General features: G+C 37.9%; 2 protein-coding genes across 8 annotated transcripts in view; one reads left to right on the forward strand and one right to left on the reverse strand.

Moving 5' to 3' along the window:
* Nucleotides 1–21,051, reverse strand: part of DNAJC24 (DnaJ heat shock protein family (Hsp40) member C24) — a 69,832-nt gene extending 48,781 nt beyond the window's left edge. For 3 of the 7 annotated variants that reach the window (XR_010406916.1, XM_064576719.1, XM_045893979.3), the window contains exons 1-2: nt 20,898–21,050; nt 19,951–20,094 (exon numbers count right to left, since the gene is read on the reverse strand). Coding sequence is in view for 6 of the 7 variants with exons in the window: in XM_064576719.1 (XP_064432789.1) it covers nt 19,951–20,061 (111 nt within the window). In the remaining variant the exon portion in view is untranslated. Of the gene's footprint in view, nt 1–19,950; nt 20,095–20,569; nt 20,733–20,897 lie in introns of those variants that run through there. The other 4 variants (XM_064576718.1, XM_064576717.1, XM_045893978.3 and 1 more) reach the window with 3 other exon arrangements.
* The window catches only part of LOC123857272 (doublecortin domain-containing protein 1-like), a 98,861-nt gene continuing 92,977 nt past the window's right edge, over nt 20,992–26,875 (forward strand). The window contains exons 1-2 of the mRNA XM_045893981.3: nt 20,992–21,106; nt 26,421–26,486. The gene's annotated coding sequence lies outside the window, so the exon portion shown is untranslated. The remainder of the gene's footprint in view (nt 21,107–26,420; nt 26,487–26,875) is intronic.

Consider the following 26,875-nt stretch of genomic DNA (forward strand, 5'->3'; position numbering starts at 1 on the left):
ATGGACTGTTTCAGCTAGCAGCCTTCTTGGCCCCTCTAAATGATATTTGAAACTGCTGGCCACACCTTCTCTTTTCCCTGACTTTAGTAATATTCCAGTCTCCTAGTTAGGCTACTATTATCTCTGGCCACCACTTTTTAGTTTCTCCGTGAAGAGCCATTCCCCAAGGTTCTGTCCTAGGAAGCTGTCACACACTATATTCCCACCTCCTTGGTCCCGGGGTAAATCTTATGGAGTCAATGCCTAAGGTATGGCTTTTCAACTTGACCTCTCTTGAGTTATGGCTGCACTCCCACCTGCCAACTGGAAACTTTCACATGGCCTCATACATGGAAATCTTCCACTGACAAATCACTCTCAGCCTGCTCTTTAAAGACCAAACATCTTTCCCAGGAAATTTCTCTTCTTCTGTTCCTTATCTTACTTAGCAAAGAACATCACCTGCCTCCTTAAGATTAAACTCAAAATTCACAAATTCATTTTCAACTCCCCACTTCCTGACATATTCAATCCATCACTGAATCCACCTCCATATTCTTTTTCATCTCTCTTCCATTTTACTCCCAATACTAATACAATGAATGGTTCAGTCCTCATTACCTCTTGGCTTAATTGTTGCAAAGGCAATATTCTCTCTGCTTCAAGTTTCCTCCCACTACAACATCTTATTTACAGTTATCAGTATTACCTGGTAAAGTACAGATCTAATCTTTCTCAGAAATATCCTCAGGACCTATGGACTAAAGTTCCAACTTTCTAGCCTGTGTCAAAGTCTTCAACAATTTGACTTACAACACAATATTCACTGCCTCATCCTCTACTACAGCTCTTATAAATCCTCTCACTTGCCACCAATGCACCCTGAGGGCCAGTACAATGATTCTCATCAACTTCCTGAGCATTCCTTGCCCTCTGACACTACCTACTAATCCATAAACTCCTAGAAAAGAAGTCATGCTTCAGACTACATGCCTTTTAGAAACAATATACAATAAATAATTCTCATATTTATCGTACCTGTAAGAGAACCAGAAAGTTACAAAAAGCCTCTAAGTTCATCAACGCACAACCAGAAGAATCAAAAATTGAAGGTAATATCATCCCGTGAAGTTCAAAATCAGAAGATGCATTACCATGAGTTGACAGTGACCTTTGTAAATCAACTAATGACAAAGATGCATGGGAGAAAAAAATGCAAAAGGAGAGAAAAGACACAAAAATAAAACAGGGAAAAGAAAGGCAACAGCCAAAAAAAAAAAAAAAGGCAAAAGAAATAATGACTAAAGATGAGAAATAACAATAGGAGTAATGAGAAATAGTTCAAAGATTAGTAGTAATAGAGAAGAGACCCAGCTGAGGAGGAGGAAAGAGGGAAATTTCAACAAGAGGGTAACAGTAGGGGGGCGCCTGTGTGGCTCAGTTGGTTAAGCAACTGCCTTCGGCTCAGATCATGATCCTGGAGTCCCTGGATCGAGTCCCGCATCGGGCTCCCTGCTCTGCAGGGAGTCTGCTCCTCCCTCTGACCCTCCCCCCTCTCATGTGCTCTCTGTCTCTCTCATTCTGTCTCAAATAAATAAATAAAATCTTTAAAAAAAAAAAAAAGAGGGTAACAGTAGGGAAATACTCAATATAGGAATATAACAGCCCTACATACTTCAACCATCCACAGTAAAGGAGTTAACAGCAGAAACATGATGAATTTAGTCAACAATCAACCTAATCAAGCTAATTGCCTTTGAGACATTTTTCTTTTTAACTTAGAAAAACACAGGTTTTCTGAATAGTACAATATTACATGATGGGTAACAACATCTCCTGAGCTGAAAAGAAACTGTGCTAAATCTTTTATTTTATTCACTTGTTAAAATAATTTTTTTCTGAAATATGACACAGCCTGCTACACTCTTAAAGAAAATATGCAGGAAAACCACAAGGAGATACTACCTCACACCAGTCAGAATGGATAAAATTAACAACTCAGGAGACAACAGATGTTGGCGAGGATGCAGAGAAAGGGAAACCCTCTTACAGTGATAGTGGGAAGGCAAGCTGGTGCAGCCACTCTGAAAAAAAGTATGGAGGTTCCTCAAAAAGTTAAAAATAGAGCTACCCTACAACCCAGCAATTGCACTATTAGGAATTTATCCAAAGGATACAAATATAATGATTCAAAGGGGCACATGCACCCCAATGTTTACAGCAGCAATGTCCACAATAGCCAAAACATGGAAAGAGCCCAGATGTCCATTGACAGATGAATAAAGAAGATATGGTGTGTGTGTGTGTGCATGTGTGTGCGTGTGTAATGGAATACTACTCAGCCATCAAAAAGCATGAGATCTTGCCATTTGCAATGACGTGGATGGAACTAGAGGGTATTATGCTAAATGAAATAAGTCAGAGAAAGACAAATACCATATGATTTCACTCATATGTGGGATTTAAGAAACAAAACAGATGAACACAGGGGATGGAAGGAAAAATAAAATAACATGAAACCAGGGAGACAATCCATAAGTCTCTTAACTATAGGAAACAAACTGAGGGTTGCTGGAGGGGAGGTGGCAGGGGGATGGGGTAACCGGGGGATGGGCATTAAGGTGGGCACTTGAAGTAATAAGCATTGGGTGTTGTATGCAACTGATGAATCACTAAATTCCACCTCTGAAACTATGAATAAATAAATAAGAAAAAAAATAAGTACATAAAACATTGTGCAATTATATCAATTCATGACAAAACACTGCAGTGCTCAATACTCTTGCCATACTAGGTAAGAAGTATAATATTGCACCTATGATAGAGCTTTGCTACCATCTACAAATGGAGGAAAGTTTAAAACTAACTTTAACCTCAAAGCACAAAAACCTCAAGCACTAAACTCAAAGCACAAATATGAATGCTTCCTGAGAAACCTGTGTCTCAGTTTTCTTAATGTTTTTCACAGTTAAATTAAAAAAAAATGCTAAGTACTGCTCCACATGACTGTGACTCCTGGATCTGTAGTATAGACTAGGGATTCCAAAACTTCAATTATTCTTATATTATCTTCAAAATTTATAATATAGTCTCATATTATTAATACTCTCATTTACTCTTTTAGACAAATAGACTTTAAATTATCTCATTTTATTATTTAGCTTCAACCTAAAACCAGGTATTTGCTGTGATACATATATGTATTTATAAAATATTTCCTAGTAAAGGTAACTCTTCATATAAAAACTGTTCACCTGTGTACCATCTACAGTTATTTTTGCATAACACCAATAATGTGTACCACACTTAAATAATACTAAAATAGACCATACTTTAGGTATCTATGATTTATGTAAGAGGAGGTCTCACTGAAAAGATTAAAACCCATATTTACAACTATATTCTAATCAAAAAAGATTTTTGGAGCCAGTATGATTGACTGTTGTACATTTTCTCAAAAGTAGTTTTAACATTTCACAATGAGCCATGTCATTAGAAGGATGGATACTAATTCGTTATAAGGGATTTTCCATCTCATACTTCTAAAGATTCATTTTGTTTCCTTTGTCATTGAGGAACAATTTACACACAATAAGATTTACCCATTTCAAGTGTAGTTATCTGAATTTTAATAATTACAGTCATGTAACAACACCAAAATCAAGATATAGTTCCATCATATCATCCTAAAGCTTCCTTACACCTCTCTGTAGTCAATCCCTTCCGTTAACCCCAGACCCAGGCAACTATTGAATGATTTATTTTTAATGCTACCTGTCTCTATAGTAGCACTGAACTCAAAGAAAATCTGGGTCATGTGTGTTACGTCTTCTAGCAAGAAGAGCCAAATCTTAGGCTTTGGTGTAGAGTAAGGTCAAAAAACAGAGGCACGAGTTCCCAAAATGAGGAGGAATTCTCCTTGATACACCATCAATGAACAATGATTTAATAAAAATTGAAGCTGACAAGAAGGCCAATGTGGTACAATGTTTTCACAGTCTGGAAATAATGTTTTAGAGAATGCGGACAATCCAAAGAGGGTGAAAATGAGGGGCACCTGGGAGGCTTTAGTAGGTTGTGTCCTGACTCTTGATTTTGGCTCAGGTCATGATCTCAGGGCTGTGGAATTGAGCCCTGCATTGGGCTCCACGTCAGTGGGGAGTCTCCTTGGGTCTCTCTCTTCCTATGGCCTTCCCCCAGAACACAAGTGCTCTCTCTCTCTCAAATAAATAAATCTTTTTTAAAAAAGAGGGTGAAAATGACAATACAGAAGTCTAGTCTGAGAGAAAGTTGTTTTCATTTGATTGTCTAATTAGTTCTGCAAATATGCAGCCATCTATAGATACACATTCTTCATCTTTAAGATGAAGATACATCTGACATTTTTCACTATGTCCCCAACCATTTATGCCTGCATTTTTACAGTACAAAAACTTATGATAACCCTAAGCTAATAAAAAAGATTAAAGTGTTATTTTCAGGGGCGTATGGGTGGCTCAGTTGTTAAGCGTCTGCCTTTGGCTCAGGTCATGATCCGAGGGTCCTGGGATTGAGCCCCACATCTGGCTCCCTGCTCAGGCGGGAAGCCTGCTTCTCCCTCTCCCACTCCCCCTGCTTGTGTTCCTGCTCTCGCTGTCTCTCTCTCTCTGTCAAATAAATAAATAAAATCTTTTAATAAATAAATAAATAAATAAATAAATAAATAAATAAATAAAAAGTGTTATTTTCACTGTGCTAAAAAAAATCAGTAAAGCATCAGCCTTCGATGCTGAATTATTATACACAACTATAAAATAATAACCACGCATTTACCATATGCCAAATATTGTTTTAGATGTTTTATGTAACTCATTTAAATCCTTATAACTACCCTACACGATAGTTACTAAATGCCTAAGAGTAGCGCTTGCATATAGTAGGTGTTCAATAAATACTTGTTACGAGTAAATGACAATTCACATCTATTTTGCAGATAAGGAAACAAGACCCAAGGTTATGGAACTGGCTCAGAGTCACAGAACTACTATGTGGCACTCTCAGAATTCAAACCCAGGAGCCCACATTTTTAACCCTTCACTATTCTGTACCTTTAACATAAATGCTATCTTTTCTCTAAAGATATAATCTATTATTGTGGCATTGTAAGCAGTAGAAAGATTCTTAAAAATACACTGAAAAGGTTAATTCTTTCCTTTTTTAACTAGTTTTCTAAGTATATATAGAGTGTGTCATAGTATCTTGCCAACAACCAGTATGTTATTTAATTTCTGAGCCTCAGTTTCTCATCTAAATGTTAGGGATAATAATGATATCTCACATCACAGAGTTAAATGAGTAAATGCACATAAAATGATTAGAAGAGGGCCTAATACATAGTGCTATGAATTAGCTAAAATCATTACTTAAATGTTTACTTAAAATGTCTTATTCCTACTATTTTTATCATGGAAAATAGTAGTTTATGATAGAGTCTCCATGAGATACCTAAGTTAAATATCTTGCATCTTATATGACACCCCGATGACGCTAAACAGTTAACCACATTAGCAAAAATTATACTGTTCATTACAAGTTATACCCTTCTGATTTTTACTTACGATACCCCCAGATTTTTCACAAAATTTCTCTTAATGCCCTTCCTATAGTCAAGATCACTTTGCTCTGTAATGCAGTCAAAAGACCTATTTTAAGAATTGTCCTTAGTTGGAGCGCCTGTGTGGCTCAGTCTTTAAGCGTCTGCCTTCGGCTCAGGTCATGATCCCGGGGTCCTGGGATCGAGCCCCTCAACGGGCTCCCTGCTCAGTGGGAAGCCTACTTCTCCCACTCCCACTCCCACTCCCCTTGCTTGTGTTCCCTCTCTCACTATGTCTCTCTCTAATAAATAAATAAAATCTTAAAAAAAAAAAAGAATTGTCCTTAGGTCTCTTGTTTTCGATTGTGGTCATTTTCCTCCATGTATAGCACAGGTATCCTTTCTACCTTCTTTTTCAAGATCCTAAAATGTATTACATAACTAGTTTAATGCTAATCTATATATATAATCACTTGTAATCAAAAGAGAACCTCTGAATGCCCACATAAGTATTAAGTGACATTTTATACCCTTCCAATATTAAGAGTAAGAGCCTCCCCTGCACACTCCCGCCTCAAATTACATGGATTTTCTTTAAGATTATGGAACATATTGTAACAGCAGCATATAATTTTCTAACACAATAATTCTTTTCCAGTTGAAAGGTATCCTGTAATATTATCAACATCAATGTGAAAAGACCCCAATTTTCAATTTGACAAAGCGGGGGGGAAGCTTTATCTTTAGTAAACAGCAATTTTCACATGCATAACTACAACAACTATGGGAATATAACTAATCATTCTCGGTCCTACACCATTTCAAAGCAGTGGATTATTATTCAACTTATATTAGTAGAAAACTAAAATATATTTTTAAAAATGGTTCATAAGAAGACAACAAGGGCAGCACACTTTTATTAATTAGTAAAGCCCCTATTAATAAAATGCTGCTGGGAAATACTGATTCAATTGCCTTTATTTTTATATAGTAAATTATTAGGTAACAGACTTAATGGAATGTGAAATAAATGTCTTTCGGGCTAATTCTGCACTTTACATTTATATATATCTGTATTTATTAAAGCATTCTAAAATATCTTAATTAGTCAGTAAGAATTTTTACAGAATTGGGACCTTGAATAAGCACTACATTTACAAAAACTGAGAAAAGGAAACATTTATTAAATCAACATATATTGTAAACTTATCAGCCTACGATTTAGCAATATTTTATCCCAACAACTAATTATGTAGGAGGTGTTAAATTCGAAGTCTTCTGAACTTGGAAAAGTACACATAATAAATGTGCCTCTTTACAAAATTAGATACAGAATGGTATTTGTCAAATGCAATTTTATTCTCCCAATTGTTTTGTGACATCGTTGAAAAACACAGACTGAGGGAAAAAAAAAAGGGTAATTCAAATTGGAAAGAATATAAACTTTAAAGTCTGTTTTTGAAAAAAAAATCTGATAAACACGATAAATAGTATGGTTTCCCCTTATAATTTTCTTTCTCTCAACTCTATTAGAAACTCTAAACTTATACAAAAAGAATAGGGAAGATAAGCTTCATTCATCTATCACCTAGATCCCTTCATAATTAAAACAGTTGTAACTATGTCTGAGCTTCTGTAACACTTTATTACCTGTACATGAATAAGGAGTTCCATGGATATCCAGAACACTGAAAATGATGCCTTTAAACAACCATAAACCCTTCTGGATGGCAATTATGAGATCTGATATAATGGGAGAGAGTCTAGGGACAGAGAATAGGTGATCAAGTCTAGATTTTAACCCTTACTCATTGCGTGTTTCACACAAACCACTTAACTGTAACTAAGCCTCAGTTTTCCTCAAATGCAAACAAATAATATTACCTACCGTATGGGAGTGCCGAGAGGATAAAAACATAAGATGTGAAAGCATTTGTAAACTGTGAAGTACAATCTATAAAGGACAATACACATGCTACCAGTTACATATTTATTACTACATACTTCCTTGTCTTCTTGAACAGAAAACACTAAACATAATTTAACCAATGGCCGTAATTACAAATTGCTGCGCTAAGCTGTAATATAGGACCGAAGTCACCATAACCCAGGCTAAAGGAGGCCAAGATGTGAGGCTGTTTTTGGTGCTTCTTTATAGCTTTGGGTGCCCTTTGTACAGTTAGTGCTGTGGTGAGACATAAAGCATACACAGTTACCTACAGGGAGCCTTCCCAGAATAATGCCAGTTAAAATCCTCTCTCCTATAATTTGCTGCTCTACTGCCTTTCTCATCTTCTCTCAACAGATAACTCTGTCTTCTTCACAGAGAAAAAAAGAAACCATCACATAAGAGCTGATCGACTTCCTGCAACCAAACCGACAAAAGAACCTGCTCTTGTATCCATCCTCTCATCCTTTTGTCCTGTAACAATGGACACATTGTTTTTACCGAAAGCTAATCTTTCCACCTATGCTTCAGATCCCATGCCCTTATGCTTTCTGTCAGGGATTGTTCTCTCCCATAACTTCAATCCCAAGCCTTCTCTTGGCTACTTCCCAGAAAATTTAAACATGCTCAAGTCTCTCCAGTCTTCTAAAAGGAACACAGGAACAAACATTTTATCATGCTCCAGCTATCCTTGTTCTCCTTACTTGCCAGCTATACCTCTCCTGTCCTAGAGAAATAATAGTAAATGCACTTCTACTCAGGGAAGGTATGCACATGGAAGGGGGACATGCGGGGAATCAGAGGAGGCAGGGTTAAAACTAAGATAATTTTGAAACGATGAATTAAGAGTTAGTAGGCTGAGGGAGGGGAAGAGGCACAGTGGATCAGGGAGAGATAGCAGCAAATGCAAAGGCACATAGCAGAGGAAGGGTATCTGGCCCCTAAAGGGAAATGAAAATAGTTCAAGGCTCCCACTAAATGACAAATTCATACATACATTTATCCTTATTCCCTCCCAGAACTCCACTAAAATACCTGCAAAAGAGTACTAATTTCTTAAAGGCAAAAGCATTAATGCATAAGAACAAATATAAGAGGAAAAAAGAGAAAAAGCAGATGAGAGACACCAAAATTTGAGAAGATAGAAAACTGATCAATGTATGGTCACCAACCATTCGGTCTACCTGAGAAAACTGAAACCTAAACCTGAAGCAAGAGACAATTAAGAGGCAAGCTCATTCCCAAAGAGGCCAGACAAACTGAGGAACTGAAGGCTTTAAGTACCTCTGCTCTGAGAGCAGGACTAACAAGGAAGACTGGTTGAGACTTTAGAAGATGTAACCAGACCTCCAGCTCTCCTCCTCACCATAAAGCCAGGTATCTCCTCTCTCCTACCACAGCAGAAAAACCAGAGGTTTACTGTGTGGAGACAGATCAGAGAATGTTCTGATTTGGATATATCAGGGTGAGGGGTAGAATAAAATGTTGCACTGAGAACAAAAGGAAAAAGGAAAGTTAACACATGGAGCAATATGAGCCCATGTTCCCATCTTCTCAGGCGGGAGATTTGAGAATTCCCCTCTGAGGAATGAATTCAGATGCTGTACATTTGGGGTCATCCAACAAAATAATTGACTCTACCTTATCAAAGCCCCCAGTTATGCATAGGAACCTCCAAATAAGCTTGGAACATTTCATTCTTTTTCAAAAAAATTTTTGTATCATTTTATTTTATTTATTTTTCAGCATAAGTATACTATTTAATCCCCATCCCCCCACCCACCTCCCCTCTGGTAACTATCAATTTGTTCCCTATAGTTAAGAGTCTGTTTCTTGGGGCGCTGGGTGGCTCAGTTGTTAAGCATCTGCCTTCAACTTCAGGGTCCTGGGATCGAGCTCCGTGTCAGGCTCCCTGCTCAGCAGGAAGCCCGCTTCTCCCTCTCCCACTCCCCCTGCTTGTGTTCCCTCTCTTGCTGTGTCTCTGTCAAATAAATAAATAAAAAATCTTTAAAAAAAAATAAACTAGGGGCGTCTGGGTAGCTGTCGGTTACGAGTCTGCCTTCGGCTCAGGTCATGATCCCAGGGTCCTGGGATCGAGCCCCGCATCGAGCTCCCTGCTCAGCAGGAAGCCTGCTTCTCCCTCTCCCTCTGCTGCTGCTCTGCCTACATGCGCTCTCTCTCGCTCTGTCAAATAAATAAAATCTTTTAAAAAAATAAACTAGTAATTCTATAAAAAAAAGTCTGTTTCTTGGTTTGCCTTTTTTCTTTGCTCATTTGTTTTGTTTCTTAAAATCCACATATGAATGAGATAATGTGATATTTGATTTCTTTCCCTTAGCATGATATACTCTCTAGTGCTAGCCATGTTGTTGCAAATGGTAAGATTTCATTATTTTTTATTTATGTATTTATTTATTTATTTATTTATTTGAGACAGAATGAGAGAGAGAGCTCATGAGAGGGGGGAGGGTCAGAGAGAGAAGCAGGCTCCCCGCCGAGCAGGGAGCCCGATGCGGGACTCGATCCAGGGACTCCAGGATCATGACCTGAGCCGAAGGCAGTCGCTTAACCAACTGAGCCACCCAGGCGCCCAAGATTTCATTATTTTTTATGACTGAATAATATTCCATGTGCATATACACCACATTTTCTTTATCTGTTCATTTATTGATAGACACTTGGGCTGCTTCCATAGTTTGGCTGTTTTAAATAATGCTTCAATAAACAGGCATGCACATATCCCTTTGAATTAGTGTTTTTGTATTCTTTGGGTAAATACCCAGTAGCGTGATTACCGAATCATAGGGTTGTTCTATTACTAATTTTTGGAGGAACCTCCATACTGTTTTCCACAGTGGATGCACCAGTTTGCATTCCCACCAACAGTGCAAGAGGGTTCCTTTTTCTCCACATCCTTGCCAACACCTGTTGGTTCTTGCGTTGTTGATTTTATTAGACATTCTGTTAAGTGTGAGGTGATACCTCACTGCGGTTTTGATTTGCAATTCCCTGCTGAGGAGTGTCTGTTGGCCATCTGCATGTCTTCTTTGGAAAAATGTCTGTTCATGTCTTCTGCCCATTTCTTAACTGGATTATACAGTTTTTGGATATTGAGTTATATCAGTTCTTTTTGTATTTTGGATACTAAACCTTTATCAGATATATCATTTGCAAATATCTTCTCCCATCAGTAGACTGCCTTTTAGTTTTGCCGATTGTTTCCTTCACTGTGCAGAAGCTTTTTATTTTGATGTAGTCCCAACATTTTATTTTTGCTTTTATCTCCCTTGCCTCAGGAGACATATCTAGAAAAATGTTGCTATGGCTGATGTCAGAACAATTACTGCCTATACTCTCTACATGGATCTTTATGGTTTCAGGTCTCACACTTAGGTCTTTTGAGTTTATTTTTGTGTATGGTGAAAGAAAGTGGTCCAGTTTCATTCTTTTGCATGTGACTGTCCACTTTTCCCCACACTGTTGGAGAGACTGTCTTTTCCTCCTTTGCTGAAGATTAACTGACCATGTAATTATGGGTTTATTTCTGGATTTTCTGTTCTTTTCCATTGATCTATGTGTCTCTTTTTATGCCAGCACCATATACTGTTTTAATTACCACTGCTTTATAATATAACTTGAAATCTGGAATTGTGATACCTCCACCAGTTCTGCTTTTCTTTTTAAAGTTTGCTTTGGCTATTCAAGGTCCTTTGTGGTTCCATACATATGTTAGGAACGTTTGTTCTAGTTCTGAGAAAAATGCTCTTGGTATTTTTATAGGGATTGCATTAAATACGTAGAATGCTTTGGGTAGTATGGACATTTTAACAATATTTGTTCTTCCAACCCATGAGCATGGAATGTCTTTCCATTTCTTTGCACCATCTTTAACTTCTTTCATCATTAAAAGCCCTCTGCAAAGTAGGTCTAGAGAGAACATACCTCAACATAATAAAGGCCTTATTGAAAAACCCATAGCCAACATCATACTTAATGGTGAAACACTGACAGCTTTTTCCCTATAGTCAGGAACAAGACAAGAATGTCCACTCTCACCATTTTTATTCAACATAGTACTGGAAGTCCTAGCCACAGCAATTAGACAACATAAAGAGACAAAAGGCATCCAAATTGGTAAAGAAGAAGTAAAACTCTATTTCCAGATGACATGATACTATATATAGAAAACCCTAAAGACCCCACCAAAAAACTCCTAGAACTGATAAATGAACTATAAAGTCCCAGGATACAAAATTAATGTACAGAAATCTGTTGTGTTCCTATACACTAATAATGAAGCAGCGGAAAGTGGAATATTTCATTCTTAAAGATGAACAGATGACCAATGATCACCAAATATAGAGAAAAGAACCTCTATAACAAAAACAAAAGAGACAAAAACAAAAACTCGAAGAGGGGCGCCTGGGTGGCTCAGTCATTAAGCGTCTGCCTTTGGCTCAAGTCATGATCCCAGGGTCCTAGGATCGAGCCCTGCATCGGGCTCCCTGCTCAGCGGAAAGCCTGCTTCTCCCTCTCCCACTCCCCCTGCTTGTGTTTCCTCTCTCTCTGTGTCTTTCTCTGTCAAATAAATAAATAAAATCTTAAAAAAAAAAAAAAAAAAACACATCATGTCTGGGGCACCTGGGTGGCTCAGTCGTTAAGCGTCTGCCTTCAGCTCAGGTCATGATCCCAGGGTCCTGGGATCGAGCCCCGCATCGGGCTCCCTGCTCATCGGGAAGCCTGCTTCTCCCTCTCCCACTCCCCCTGCTTGTGTTCCCTCTCTCACTGTGTCTCTCTCTGTCAAATAAATAAATAAAATCTTAAAAAAAAAAAACTCGAAGAAAAAGAAGAAAACTTTAAAAAAAGAACTTTATTAACCTTAGAAAGATATCTTATTTGTAAAACAATAACAGGAGGCCACACACACACACACACACACACACGGAAATTCAGTAGAGTTGCTAGAAATTACAAATACAAAATCAATGGAGGAATTAAAATATAAAGATGACTACATTCACACAGTTCACTCATTGAACAAATATTATTTTGAGTACCTCCTACTTACCAGAGATAGTTTAGTAGGAGGTAAGCTAGGAAAATATCATGTCCTAGAAGACAAGTGAAGAAAATATATCAAAGAAGAATATGTGATAAATTGTGTCAAATGCTGCTGTTATATAAGTAAGGTTGACAGTTCAAATTTATCACTTAACAAAGTGGTGTATACCTGTAGGAAGAGGGTCCCATCCTTGGAATGCCCAGCCACAGTGTTTTTCCCCCTTTCCAAAGCTTCTTCCACAGCTTACCAAAAGTACCTAGTAGCCCGACCTCTCTAGCCCAAAGCAATTTACCCAGTCATCCACATCAACTTTGCTCAGAAGCCTTCAGCTCTATGTAGCTTAGAAGGAAACCAAGTTAGGAGGAGAAATTTTGTTTTTTTCTTTTTTTAAAACTGAGTTTGGTCTGGAAAGTTCTCTCCTCCACATTCCATCTCTCCGTAAGGAGCCAGTACAGCAAAGCTTATCTGGAGACAGTTGGGCCAATCATTCTTCCTTTTAAGTGTCTTTTTTTTTTTTTTCCTCCTTTTCTCACTTTAACTCTCCTTCTCTGGGACTTCTGTTCCTCACATTTGTAGACACTTTAACACAGTACAGTGGTCCCACACCCCCCTCTGCACCAGAATCATCTGCCCAGCTGGTAAAAACTGTAGGCATCAGGGGATCAAAAGGCACAAGGAAACTTTTTAACATTATGGAAATGTTCCATATTTTAATTGTGGTAATAATTTACACAACTATATACACCTACAAAAAAAATCTCTTTAAAATAAATTTACAATCTAAACTTTGACACTTCAAAAAATAAAAAAGGGAGCTATTATTTATGCCAGGACAACAAGCATAAACCACAACTACTCTGGGAAAAGCAGGATAAATGGTCATCTCAGTAATAAATCAAAGACCAAGTACTGACCACTGGTTTTAGCAACATGGATACTGTGAAATAATAGAAAATATATACACAAGTCTCTGCCTCCAGTTTCTGGCATTGAATTCTTAAATCCTTTGGAATCCTCTAGGTGATTGGAGTGTCTTTGTTCTAATAGGGTGACTCCTGGTGGCCTCCTGGATGGGGGCTGCTCACCAGAAAGCCTGTGCCATAACTTGAAGCTTGGCCCACCCTCCACTCTCCAGAGAAGGGAAAAGGAGTGGAAATGGAGTAATAATCAATCATGCCAACCTGATGAAGCCTACATAAAATTCCTAATAGCAGCACAGGGTTCAGAAAGTACCTGAACTGGTAAACACACACCTACAGGCCGGGAGGGTAGCATACCCCAACTCCACTAGGACACAAGCTCCTGTACTATGTACCACTTCATCTGATTGTTCGTCTGTATCCTTTATCATATCCTTTATTATACAATAAACCGGTAAACATAATTATTTCCCTGAGTTCCGTGAGCCATTCTAGCAAATTATCAAACTCAAGGAAGATGTCTGGGAACTCTAATTTATAAGGGGTTCAGTCAGAAGTTCTGTCAGTCAGAAGTACATGTAACAACCTGGGATTTGGGCGCCTGGGTGGCTCAGTTGGTTAAGCGACTGCCTTCAGCTCAGGTCATGATCCTGGAGTCCCGGGATCGAGTCCCACGTCAGGCTCCCTGCTCGGCGGGGGGTCTGCTTCTCCCTCTGATCCTCTTCCCTCTCGTGCTCTGTCTCTCATTCTCTCTCTCTCTCAAATAAATAAATAAAATCTTTAAAAAAAAAAAACAACCTGGGATTTGTGATTGGCATCTCGAGTGAGGGCAGTCTTGGGGGAGTAAGCCCTTAACTTTGTGGTATATCTGATTCTATCTCCAGGTAATGTCAGAATTGAAGAGAATAATGGGAAATCCTGCTGGTGTTGCAGGAAATTGCTTGATGTGTGGAAAATCCACACATCTGGTGACAGAAGAATTGTGTGCGGGTAAAGGAAAAACACAGGGCTGTGTTTTTTCCCCTTAAAGGTATCACTGGCAATCTTGATAAGAGCAGTTTCAGTAGTGGTGGGAGCGAAGCCTCACCAGAGTAGGTTTAAAAGAGCTGGGAAGAGAGAAACTGAAGAAAGGAAGTAGAAACAACATTTTGAAATGCTGTTTCTGCTACAAAGAACACTGACTTGGGGCAACAAGTGGCAGAAATGGGTTGAGAAAAAGGTTTTGTTTTTTCAAAGATGGGAGAAATAATGGTACGTTTTAATGCTGATAGGAATAATCCAGGAGAACCAGCCAGATACCCCACAGACTCAGTTTTTTTTGTTTTGTTTTGTTTTTAAAATAGGGAACTGAGAATTCAAAGAAACCCAATGAATCCAAATTCAAAGCGAAAAGACCCTCCCCAGAAGAGAAGAAACCCATCACTGGTTTTATCTTTGGCACAGCAGCAGGAGTAGGAAGCCATCACAGACATAGATAAGAAAACAAACTTTTAATCAATTTTAAAGGCCGACTACAGACTGGCATGACAATTTAGAGTTCCCGGGCACCCAAAGGTATAGACTGTACCCGCCCACCAATTCTATCCCACAGGCGTTTGCCAAGTGCTCACAAGAAAGAACAGAGATAGGGCGGGAGAGCCAAGAGTCACCTCATGAGGCACTGGCACGAGTGGCCCACTGAAGTTAGAGAGCAGTCCTGGAGAACGGAGAGAAACCCTCCAAGGAATACAGACTTCACGCTAAATACCAGGCAACAGTCATCCATAACTAAAAGAGAGACAGGAAAACTGGAAGAGACTGAGAGACACCATTCTTCACATGCAGGGGGTCTGCTGAAGTCCACAGACAGGACAGGAAAGCTGAGACAAATCCTGACGGGACTCAAGCTCTGCTAAAGGGATGGTGCTGATCCTGCTCAAATCATCTGAAGCCTGTGGTGAAATGAATCACTAAAGCAACGACAACCAGAACTCAGCTCAATTACAGGCTAGACTGACTTAACTTGTGCACCACACAAGCTGCCTTACAGAAGGGGCATGCCCATGCCTAGGAGTACAGATAGTATTTACTTCTATGTCTACTTTTCATTTACAAACAATTTTTGTCATTCAATAAAAAATGGTAAGACAATGCAAAGAACCAAGAAAATGTGGTCCACCATCAAGAAAGGATATAGACCATCTCTGCGTTAGATGTTAGACTTATCAGACAAGGACTTTAAAATAACTAGTTAAAAAAAATAATAAAATAACTACAGTTAAGTATATTAGATGAGCTGGTGGAAGTGGTACATAATATGTGTGAAAAGATGGAAGACATAGGAAAACCATACAAAAAAAGGAGACAGGAGAAATGCCAGATATGAAAATTAGGTAACAGAGATTAAGAATTTCTTTAATGAGTTTATCAGCAGATGGACACAGTAGAGACAGTGAAATGAAGACAGGTTCAGTGAAATTATGCAAACTGAAATACAAACAGAAAAAAAGACTAGGGGAAAAAAGAATAGCGCATCAATAACTGTGGTACAATCTAATATGTAATTAGAATTCTGAGATAAAAGAAATCTTAACATCATTTAGTCAGCTTATTACCTAAAGAAGGGATATTAATAATTAGAATCCCAAAAGGAAAAGAGAGGAAGAATGGAGCAGGAAAAAAAATGTGAAGACATAATGGCTGAAAATATTCCAAAAGCAGCAAAAGAAAGGCATCAACCGCAAATCCAAGAAACTCAGTTAAGCCTAGGAAAGATAAACACAAAAAACCCCCACATTTTAGGCACATGACAGAGAAACCACTAAAACCAAAAGATAAAGAGAAAATCTTGAATGTAACCAGAGATAAAAAGATACATTAAAAAGAAGGGAACGAGGATATGAATTAATAGCTGAATTCTCATCAGAAACAATCTAAAACAAGCTTTTAAAAGGAAAAAAAAAAAACCAACAAACTCTTGTCAATCTACAGTTCTCCAGCCAGTGGAAATAAAAAATCTTTCCAAAATGAAGGCAAAAAATTCCATAGATGGAAAAAAGGAAATACCACATAGAAACATCATTTAAAAAAATATGATACATAATACACACCAATAAATCTCTTTAAAAGAATACTGAGTAGAAATATTTAAAATAGCATTATACTCCAGAGTTTACAGCATATCTTATCTTTGAAAGTAAAAACAAAGGGGAAGGAGGATAGTAAATGAAGTGTGCTGTTGTAATGTTCTTACACTGTGGAGTAATGACATTTTTTTGAAGGTAAACTTTGACAACTTATTACATTTAATCTCTAGAAAAAATCACTAAAAAACACACAGAGAAGCATAATTGAAAATTCAACAAAGGAAATAACACAGAATAATAAAGCATACTTGATTTACCCAAAAGATGGTAAGAAAGGCAAAACAGAGGAAAAAGCAGACAGGACAAATCCAAAGGGGTAAAAAAGAAGATTACTGATTTGAACCCAAACACTGTCAATAATTACATCCATAAGTGTCTATTACACTTACAGAAGGGGCATGCCCTTCATTGTTTGTGCATAACACCCAGTGCTCCATGCAGAACGTGCCCTCTTTAATACCCATCACCAGGCTAACCCATCCCCCCAACCCCCTCCCCTCTGGAACTTCACTATATGACTTCACTTATATGCAGAATCTAGAAACAAATGAACAAACAGAAACTGCCAAGTTGGTTAAGCACCTGACTTGATTGTTTGGATCAGTCATGATCTCATGATCGTGGGATCAAGCCCCACAAGAGGACAGGCTCCACGCTCAGCAGGGAGTCTGCTTGAGATTCTCTCTCTCCTCTCTGTTCCTCCCCGGTATTGTAAAATACCATTTACAATAGAACCAAAAACACCAAAAGCTAGAAATAAATACGAAGTGTAGTACTATACTGGAAGTTCTAAAATATTTCTGAGAGAAATTAAAGATAATTTATGTAATGCAGAGACATAATATATTCATAGATTAGAAGACACAATATTGTTAAATGTCCATTCCGACAAATGGATATATATTCAATACAGTCACAATTAAAATTCAAGCAGCATTTCTTTAAATGGAAACTTAGAAGCTGATTCTAAATTTCTGTGGAAATGCAAGCAAACTAAAATAACCAAAATAAACTTGAAAAGAAGGATAAAATTAAAGAACTTAACTTCACATGACTTTGAAACAGACTGTAAAACTATAGTAATCAAGACAGAGGTATTAGTAAAAGGACAGACAAATATACCAAACAAAATAGAATCTAGAAATAAACCCTCACTGCCAAGACATTGACAATATAATGCAGAGAAGAAAATCTCTGCAGTAAGTGAACAGTTGGATATTCATACTGAGGGAAAAAAAAACATGACCTCTCCCCTCACACCGTACACAAAAGAGTCAGAGGTCTAAAGGTAAAAGCAAACTATAAGCTTATAGAAAAAAAACAGTATTTTCATGACCTTCTTAAAGACACAGAAAGCAGTAATCAAAAAACAAATGTGATAAATTGTATTTCATCAAAACAAAAATCTTCTGCTTATCAAAAAACACCTAGGAGAAAATATACACAATGTATACACAAGATCAAGAATGTACTTAATTTTTTAAAAAGACACTTCAGAAAAGATAATTATACAAATGACTAAAAATAACATTTAAAAGTGCTTAAAATCATTAATCAGAGAAATACAAAATAAAACCACTTGAGAGATCACTATAAATACAGAATTGTGCAGTGGTTCTCAATGGGATGGGGAGGTTTACAATTTTGACCACCAGGAGACATTTTTAGTTGTTACGGGCATCTAGAATGTTGCTAAACATCCTACAAGGCACAGGACAGCCCCACATAACAAAGAATTATCCTGTCCAAAATGTTAAAGGTGGCAAAACTGAGAAACTCCCCATAGACAAAAGAGACAAATAGCATCAAATGTTGGTGAAGATTTAGAGCAAATGGGACTCTCTGATATGTTACAGAAGGGTATGCAAAATGATTCACTTTGGTGTTTGACTGATGCTACCATATTAAATGTAAATTGTTGGGGTGCCTGGGTGGCTCAGTTGGTTAAGCGACTGCCTTCGGCTCAGGTCATGATCCTGCAGTCCCGGGATCGAGTCCCGCATCGGGCTCCCTGCTCGGCAGGGAGTCTGCTTCTCCCTCTGACCCTCCTCCCTCTCATGCTCTCTGTCTCTCATTCTCAGTCTCAAATAAATAAATAAAATCTTTAAAAAATAAATAAATAAATAAATAAATGTAAATTGTTTCTCCTTGACAAATTAAAGGTCAACGTGGCCTACAAGGCCTGCATGATCTAGACCCAGTCTACTTCTCCAGCCTCATCTCTCAGTTTAAACGAGGCACAAGTATGATTCAGTAGTAGGAAAAAAATTTCAATCAAGTCTAGAGAAATCCTAGAAATTCTGAGATAAAAGAAATCTTAACATCGTTTAGTCAGCTTATTACCTAAAGAAGGGATATTAATACATTCCTGATGGTAAAACATCCACATCTCTCACAATAAACACTAATAGTTTTGGCAAAATCTCAGATCTATTTGACAAAAACTACAGAAACAACTAATGCTGTATAAGTAATGGTCCTCTACCCCTTTTGTAAACTGGGTTAACGGGAAACCATTATAGAGTTACTGATATTGACTTAAGACACATCACAATATAGGTTGAAAAAAATTAAACAGTTCAGAAAGATACTATATAAATACCACAACTCATTTCACCAAAGAATGGAGTCACATGAAAAACTGTATAAATGGCTTAAATTGGCACCATTCAATAAAAACATAACACAAACTATAAATGTAAGCCATATGCTTTGTTAAAAAAGTAAAAAGCAGATTAAATCCATTTTGATAATATAATTATACTATATGCAAATATATGTGCGTATATTATGTACAAAATATGCAAAATAACAATAAACCCAAATATTATTACCTCAAGATGTAATCAACATAAAGTTTACATTATTTTATATTCTTTTTATACTAAGTCTTCAAATGCATTTTACATTTATAATAAATTTCATTTTGGACTAGCCACATTTCAAGTGCTCAACAGACACCATGTAGCTAGTGGCTACAGGATACTAACACGGCTTATTACATGACATACTTCTAAGCATTTTACTTGGACTATTTCATTTAATTCTCTCTGAGGCACATACAGGGGAAAGTAATTTGTCCCAAGTTCCCACAGTTAGTGGTAGAATCAGGATTCTAAATCAACCAGCATGAATAAGATCTCCTGCTCCAAACCACCATGTTTTCCCACCTCAAATTAAAAACAAAATTTTTTTTACAATATTACTGAAACTTTCAATTAATCACATTAATATCCTAATTCCTGCTTTGATATTCCCATTCATTTTATAGAAACCTAAATCTCAGGTCACATAAAAAAACCTGTTTACCCCCCCATGATTTAAATCTTTAAGAAATGACTTACCATTAATACGAGTTTTTGATACTTTTGTTTTAGGTCTGACACACTTGCAGATGGGTCTGCCCCCAGAATGCTGTACCAATCCTTCTTTGGTATCTGCTCAACTGCCATCATCCATTGAACAAGAAGTGGGCCTTCTCAGATCAGCTGAATAAAAATATTGATGACAATTCATTACAGTTTGCAGGATCGAAGAAATAAGCAAGTAGTTTCCTAAGTTCTTTAATAGTTGAGTAAATCAGGATTATAACGCAAACCTGATGAAGCATGTATTTTCATTGAAAACGCCCCAACAATTTCATGTGTAAGTATACAGACAAGTATGGGAAATCTGTTTCACGTTTCATGATACACGCTTGTACCTTAAATTAATGAATTACAATAGCATTAAGAAAACAATTCGAAAATGAACGCGAGCGGTGGATGCCCTCCTAGAAGGTATTTCTGCTTGTCTCGTGGTAAAAGCCGCACATAGTAAATACTCACTAAACACAATAGAGGAATTTAATAAATGTTTACAGAATTTAAAAAATGTTGAAAGCAAAACAAAACAGCAAAGAATTAAAATGAATTTGGGAGCACTCCCTCTTAGTGTTTCCAGTTCACATTTCTTCCAGATTACCTTAAAAGAATAATACGGGAAACAGCTCGGGCAGGTAGACAACATGAGTCCCTCGGTTACTGGCGTTTACAAAGAAAGAGCTCCTGAAACTGCTCAGAGGAGAATACTCCAGCTCTCTAGACTACCGAAGAGACCTCGCCAGGAGCCCCAGAAATCAAGCAACCTCCTCCCACAGCTGTGAACTTCAAGGCGCGGCGGGGGGGAGGGGGCGGGGGGGTGCGGCTAGGGCTCTCAAATCGAGACTTAGGAACCCACTGTATTCATTTCGGCTGTACCGCCCAGCCACAAACGGCTACCCTCTCCTGGCCTTACTCGATATCGAACTTACCAAACTCCTAGAGTCCTCATCACCCACTCCTCGCCTGAAGTCGGCCAAAACCCGGAACCGGCTTCTCCTTCCGCCGGAAGTCATTGCCCGGACGTGACCACGTTTCTAGTCGAGCCCTTGTGGCCGAGGCACCGAACGCAAGGGGCGCTCCGCCCTCCTGGACGCGGTCGCTATAGTAACCAGTCTTCGCTTCCAAGGAGTTACAAGCAGTAAGTGCCCGAGCTTTGGAAAAAGGTGTCCTTCGCCTCATTCTAACTCCCTCTAGTCCCAAGTCCGAGACTGTGGCGTCTCTCCTCTCCCTCAGCGAGCACCACCCCCCTCTTCGCCCCGGGCTTCCTCCGCTTACCCTACCCTGCTCCCAGTCCTTTGGTGGTTGGTGACAGTTCTCGGGCTGGGGAGGAGGGTAGGGGAGCGGTGGGGTAGGAGCCTGTGAAGGATGAGGAGATCTAATTCCTCCCTCGTCTTTACACTTCCCTGAGAATGTTCGCATTCGAAAATTAAGAGAAAACCTATACCGATTGAAGGTGGGTTGGGTTTGTTTTTTTTTTTCAGTTTTAATAGTTTTTTTCTAGAAAAGATGTTCAACTTAATTATTTCTTGTAGATGATCTTAGCAACCGATAACTTTTCAAAGTCCTTTCATACTTACCAACTTGCTTCACTTTCACTTCAATCCAGTGAAACCGGTAAGGCAGGTGTTAATACTCCCATTTGGTAGATGAGGAAGCAAACCAAGGATCAAGGCCAAATAGCTAATTGTATAGCAGCAGAACAGGACTCTTAGTAAGTGTGCATATTACCAGGGAAGCCAGGCAATCTTTCCAAGCTTACGGAAAAAGAATAAACCGCTCTGCTTTGAGGCAGTTGCTGGGCCCTACAAATGGGCACTGTTAGGTTTTTTGGTAGTTTTTTCCTTCTTGCCTCTCCCTTTCCTTCTGTTGTTCCCTTTTATTGTCTCTTCTCTCTACTACTTGGCTCACGTTGACCTCTCTTCCTTGCATTGTTCCCAGAGGTGAAACTGCATCTTGTGTTTTGGCAGAATGATTTAAATTTCACTTGGAGATGTTAAAATAGCTATGTTGTTATTACTGCTTAAATTTGCTTTCCTTCTTTTTTACCTTTCTTCTACCAAATCTCAGTTTGAGAAGCAGTCAAGATAAACCTAAGTACATTAAATAAAATATTTTAATATGGTCAATTATTTAATGATGGTATAAAGAATAACTGACATAAGAAAGAAAATCTAAAGCAAAAGGTATAAATTGGGCTCTCCATAGAATTTTGTCATGTTTAAAATTAGGCACAAAAGAGCATTATGCCAAGTCAGAGGATCTGATTTTAGTCCTGGTTCCAACATACCTTCATACCTTCTGTGTGGTCCTAAGGAAATGTGTGATAGAATTAAGTGTTGTTCTGAATACCTCCTATACAGAATGACACCCCCTTGAACTTTTTAGCCCTCAAATACCCGCCTTTCCACTGCTTAGTCCTTCCTCATAGTTAAGCTCAGATCATCCATTTTTTACAGCAAGAGCACATTACTTTGATTGTGTTTTCTCTTTTATTCCCTTTTTTAAGTCAGATTCTGAAAAGTCTGATCACAGTACCTCAATTTTCTCAATTCATACTTTCATATTTGTGTGTGTGTGCTGTGTGTATGTATGTATTTATTTAGGTTTAGATAGTAAGAGGTACACCCTTTTTCCCCCAGCAGTTCCCAAGTGTTCAGTCATTTCATCTCAACATACTTTAGCTCACATCAGTAAAAGCATACTTTAGTTTGCAACTTTTTCTTTCATCTCCATAATGTCATTCTACTGAAATGATCAATAATTCATCGACAGTATCTAGTCTCTATTTCCTTAGTTGTCTCAGAAATGTCTTTTTATGGTTCGTTTGCTTGAATCATGATCCAAACAAAGGCTACACGTTGCATTTGATTGTTCTGTCTCTTTAGTATTTTTTAAGCTGTAGCAATCCCACTTCACTACTATCTTGATTTTGTTTTTTCTTTTCCTGCCATTGACTTATTGAAAAACCAAATCAGTTGTCTTACAATCTGAATTTATTTATACCAGAATAAACTTCTTAAAACACTTTTTACATGAATCCCTGCTCATTTGTCTTCATTTTTCATTTTCTAGAGCATTATTGCCCAATAGAAATATATGTAAGCCACAAATACAAACCACATATATGATTTTAAATTTCCCAGTAGCCACATTAGGAAAGTAAAAAGAAACAGGTGAAATGAATTTTAATAATACATTTTATTTAACCCAGTATATTCAGAGTATGAGCATTTCAAAATATAATCAATGTAGAAATTATTAAGGAGGCATTTTACATTGTTTTTTCATACTAAAGATTCAGTGTATTTTACCTGTATAGCTCATCTCAATTTGGACTTGCCACATCTTAAGTGTTCCTTAGCCACATCTAACTAGTGACTGCTGTATTGAACAGGCCAGGTCTAAAGGATAATATCTTGGGGTGCCCAGCTGGTTCATTCAGTAAAGCACATGACTCTTGATCTCAGGGTTGTGAGTTCAAGCCCCACATTGGGTGTAAAGCTTACTTCAAAAAATAAGTAAATAAATAAAATAGAGGATAAAATCCTAATTCCTTAACCTGGCATTCACTTACCTCCCAAATATTATCCTTAGTTTTCAAGCCTCATCGCTTATTACCTCCATACATGAAACATTTAAACAATGGGATCTTTTCTTGGTACTTCATCCATAATTTTGCTCAGGTAGTTCTCCTTGCTTACACCACTTTTGCTCTTTGCTTCCACCTACCAATTTTATTCCTCTTTTCAGACCCATCTCTTCCATCAAGCCTTTTATGCTGACTCAATCCTTAGAAATTAGTTCCTCCTCTCAACTTTTGTAGCCAGTCCTGTATGTCCTCCTCGTTTGTACCCATCCTATCCCAAGGGTACTATCATACATTTTGGATGTATGTTCTGATTCCCTAACTCCATAAGCTCTGTGAGGGCAGGGACACCTCTCAGAGAAACTAAGCACCAGCTATTGTGCCACATCTCTGAAGTTCTAATGATGTGTATCTATAATAGGCTTGTTTCTCACTTTCTTATTTTAAGAAGGTAAGTTACCCATTTTATGTAAAACTAACATAGCAGAAATAGAAACTGTGTTAGCATAATGGTTAAGAGCACAAAGTCTAGGGGTGCCTGGGTGGCTCAGTCAGTTAAGCATCTGACTCTTGATCTCAGCTCAGGTTTTGATCTCAGGGTTGTGAGTTTGGGCCCTGCGTTGGGCTCCACACTGGTCATGGAGCCTACTTAAAAAAAAAAAAAAAAAAAAGAGCATGAAGTCTAGGGTCAGACTGCATAGTTTTGAATCCAGACTCTGTCTCTTACTGGTTATATGAACATTTTAACTTAACTAATCTCTGTGCCTTGGTTTATTTCTCTGTAAAAAAGGAATAATAATAGTATCTCCCTCTAGGTTTGTTGTGAGGATTCAATGAGATAATAATGCCTGAAAGTAGTAAATACTCAGGAAAGGTTAGCTTTTGTTGTTATTATTATTAATAGTGAAATACTTGTTCCTGAGTTTTGACTATTAGAACATTAAGAATTCATAGCTATATTTTAGGAATTTCCAAACAGAGCAAATGAAAGCTACAAACTATTGAGTTGGAAAAATGACCCCCAAACCCAAATGTTTGTTGAACTATATAGTTTGTGGATAAATTAAAAGCATGGGCAAAAACCTCTTAATTCTCGTGTCATCAACATTTAACATAAACAGGATAGGCATACATTAAATATTTAATTTCAAGATGATTGGCCAAAAAATAATCAAGATGATTGATCAAGTAGAGTTAAATGTAGGTATAGATGTAGATGTAAGTATGGCTTATAGTATAGATATAGCAGGGGTTTAAGACGCTTGGTTGTAGTGATGGCAAAAATCAATTTTTACTCAATTTATTACTTTAATATTTGTCTGCCCATTAACTAATGTCTACCACACATTAATAAATTCTTAATTTGAGATCATATTAGTAAATTGTGCTTCTTATTGATGGTTAATATTTGCAATATATACAGTGTAGTTCTGCTATTTTTATCTTAGGATTATATTTATATTTACTTGGCTCTTTCTACTGGTTTCATTACCAACTCTTCTTTAATTTCCTTGATCTTATTTATCTCTGAGTTTTTAGGATTTTCATATCAGTGAACTAAGCTGTATTTATTTTTAAGTACCACAAAACTTTATGGTTATGTTCTGAAATTAGATGGTTGCCCCTACAGCAACTTAAAATCTACTGGGAAGATAGGAAAACCATCAAGAATTAGCTACTGATGAGGGGCATCTGGGTGGCTCAGTCATTAAGCGTCTGCCTTTGGCTCAGGTCATGATCCCAGGGTCTTGGGATCGAGCCCCACATCCGGCTCCCTGCTCAGTGGGAAGCCTGTTTCTCCCTCTCCCACTCCCCCTGCTTGTGTTCCCTCTCTCGCTGTCTCTCTCTGTCAAATAAATAAAATCTTTAAAAAAAAAAGAATAAGCTACTGATGAGATAAACACACGCATATACACACAGAGTACAGATAGAACCTTCACTCACTTATTCATTCAATCTACAAACCACTTATTGAGTGTCTACTATGTGTCCCACACTTTGTTACAAGAGACACAAGACAGTTGGCTGTAGCCCTTGTAAAAGCTTAGAGTTTATCTGGGTAAATAGACAATTAAAGAAGCAACTAAAGTAACTGTAGGAAGTGCTACGCCAGAGGAAATGCAGGTGCTGTGACAGTTACTAATTTAGGTGATAGAAGAAGGTAGATTTCCTGAACGACTGAAATCTTTCCTCAAAATGGGGCTAATACAGAGAGATGTATGGAAGTATTAAGTTTTAAATATTGAAGTATTAAGTTTTAAATATTGAAGTATTAAGTTTTAATGGAAGGGAGAGATGAATAGAATTAGAGAAACTTTTCTTTTTTTGGCATACTGTCATAAAGCTTTAGATGGTATTGAGAATCAGCCCTATTGAACAATACCACCTTTTTAATTTTTTTTTAAAGATTTTGTTTATTTATCTGACAGAGAGAGACACAGTGAGAGGGAACACAAGCAGAGGGAGCGGGAGAGGGAGAAGCAGGCCTCCCGCCGAGCAGGGAGCCCGATGCCAGGTTCCACCCCAGGACCCCAGGATCGTGACATGAGCCGAAGGCAGACGCTTAATGACTGAGGCGCCCAGATGCCCCAATCCCACCTCTTTTAGAAATGATTTTTCAGGGACGCCTGGGTGGCTCAGTCGGTTAAGCATCTGTCTGCCCCTGGCTCAGGTCATGATCCCGGAGTCCTGGGAAGGAGCCCTGTGTCCGGTGGGATGTCTCCCTCTGCCCCTCCCCACTGCTCCTGCTCTCTCTCTCAAATAAATAAATAAAATCTTCAAAAAAAATAGAAATGGTTTTTTATTTTTGTGTTTTCCCCCTTACTCGTTGTCTTCACTTGATCTCTTCTCTCTCTTGTCTTTTCAGTGGTAACCATCAGTGAAAATTCATGAATTTGAGCAAGGCAGTGTACTGAGCAGGAGAGACAAAGAGGTAAATACTTTTGCTGACACCACACCTGTTGCTGTGTTTTTCTTGTTTTTTAACTTTAGTTATGTCAGTGTTCTTTCAACCTTGTTTCAGACCTTTTAGAGGTCTTTATCTTACCCAGAATTTTTGTTCCTGTCTTACTACCTTCTTCTCTGATGTTTTCATCTTTCCATGAACCTATTAAAGATACTGTCAATAATACATTTTCTGTTTCTCTTTAGTAATCGTAATAAATACCAAACATATTTCCCCATTCTTCTTTTTAAAGCTTTTTAAATTTTATTTTATATACTTATTTGACAGAGAGAGAGTGTGTGAGCATGAAGGGGGGAGGGGCAGAGGGAGAAGCAGACTCCCCACTGAGCAGGGAGCCGGTCCTGGGGCTCTGTCCC

The sequence above is a fragment of the Mirounga angustirostris genome, unplaced genomic scaffold (assembly GCF_029215605.1).
Source record: "Mirounga angustirostris isolate CCGP_5_RB_7025 unplaced genomic scaffold, mMirAng1.0.hap1 SCAF_13, whole genome shotgun sequence".
Taxonomy (NCBI): domain Eukaryota; kingdom Metazoa; phylum Chordata; class Mammalia; order Carnivora; family Phocidae; genus Mirounga; species Mirounga angustirostris.